At 42.3% G+C, this 1,336-nt stretch overlaps 2 protein-coding genes across 2 annotated transcripts in view; one reads left to right on the top strand and one right to left on the bottom strand.

Annotated features, from left to right (window-relative positions):
• LOC118336472 overlaps positions 1 to 1,336 on the bottom strand; it is a 744,338-nt gene that overhangs the window by 574,157 nt on the left and 168,845 nt on the right. The window lies entirely within an intron of this gene.
• LOC118336456 (semaphorin-4A) overlaps positions 1 to 1,336 on the top strand; it is a 16,645-nt gene that overhangs the window by 9,382 nt on the left and 5,927 nt on the right. The window contains exon 9 of the mRNA XM_035673114.1: positions 344 to 482. Within this exon, the coding sequence (XP_035529007.1) occupies positions 344 to 482 (139 nt within the window). The remainder of the gene's footprint in view (positions 1 to 343; positions 483 to 1,336) is intronic.

Raw genomic sequence — 1,336 nt, 5'->3', positions numbered from 1 at the left:
CATGTTGGTGTTTAGCAGCCAGCAGAGGTCACGTAAAGCGAGTTGAGCTTCTCTCATTGGCTACGCTTGGTTTGGAAACAATGGCGGCTTGCCTGCTCACACAAGATCTGGTATTCCAGATAAACAGTACAATGTGTTTGTGAACAGATTTGAGGAGAGAAGTAGTCAACAACAGAATCTGGATTTATATTTGATCAACATTGTCTAGTTTGACAGTTTGATCTGAGTGTGGTGCATCAAGTTCTCTGACCCTGCTGGACATTAGAGAGAATGCAGGTTTAATCTCTGACCACTAATAATAAACTGTCATAATAACAGCAGTGTTATCTCTGGTCTCGTTCAGGTCATTAGGTCCAGAATCTGCCGTGTGCGTCTTTAAACTGCAGGATATGAGGACAGTGTTCACTCAGACCTACAGGACCTTCGACATGCAGACGCACCAGTGGAGTCCACAGCTGGAAAAACACTCCTACCTGGGAAAGGTAGGACACAAAATCTCAAATACAGGAGATATCCAGCCACCAATAAAAATTTAGTCTGGAATCAGATAAGGGATGTGCTTTTTAATAAATTAGCCATAAGTCCTGGTATACAATACAATGTGAATTATACAGAAACACAAACAACAGACAGCCACACCCCCATTATATTTAGATCATTTACTACAGTAAAAGTACTAATACCTGCACTGAAAATGTTACTTCAGTTAAAGTATGCGTGTATAATCAGTACAATGTAGTTAGAACCACAGTTTGACATCTACAGGCCTTTTCCAGCCACAGGGAACCCGCTCTGTTCTGGTTCAGGCACCTAGTTGCGAACCGTTTGGGGCATTATGACCAAAAATACATTTGTTTTGAACCCAAAAAGTTGTTCCCATCTAGAACCAAATAAACAACAAGTTTTTCTTGGGAACCAAAGTGGATGTGTCATATTCGAAAGGTCATTGTGGGCCCAAAGAAAAACAGGTTCACAAAATATTTCAAGCCCAGATGCACCGTTGTGGTTCAACAATGATCTGGGGTCATTTAACACTTTTGTGGACTGGAAAACAAATTCAAAATGGATGGTTATTTAAGGGACAAATTTCCCATCATGCAGCACAGTGGGGTTTTAATTATTTTAGTTTTAATAACTATTCTTTTGGGGCCAAAAGTATTTCAAATGTAAATTAAGAGGCGGCAGTAGCCCACAGACCTCAATATGGAGTGTGGACTGGTAGCTGGAGAGGTGCCAGTTTCACCTCTTGTGCACTGCCAAGGTGCAGGTGCCCTTGAGCAAGGCAACCTAACCCCGAAACCTGCTCAGGGGTGCTGGTAACGCGGCAGCCCCATCA

Source organism: Morone saxatilis, unplaced genomic scaffold (genome assembly GCF_004916995.1).
Source record: "Morone saxatilis isolate NCDOM2014 unplaced genomic scaffold, NCSU_SB_2.0 Contig24, whole genome shotgun sequence".
In the NCBI taxonomy this organism is placed as follows: domain Eukaryota; kingdom Metazoa; phylum Chordata; class Actinopteri; family Moronidae; genus Morone; species Morone saxatilis.
Note: the sequence above shows the minus strand (reverse complement) of the source record. Positions and strands in the feature narration are given on the sequence as shown.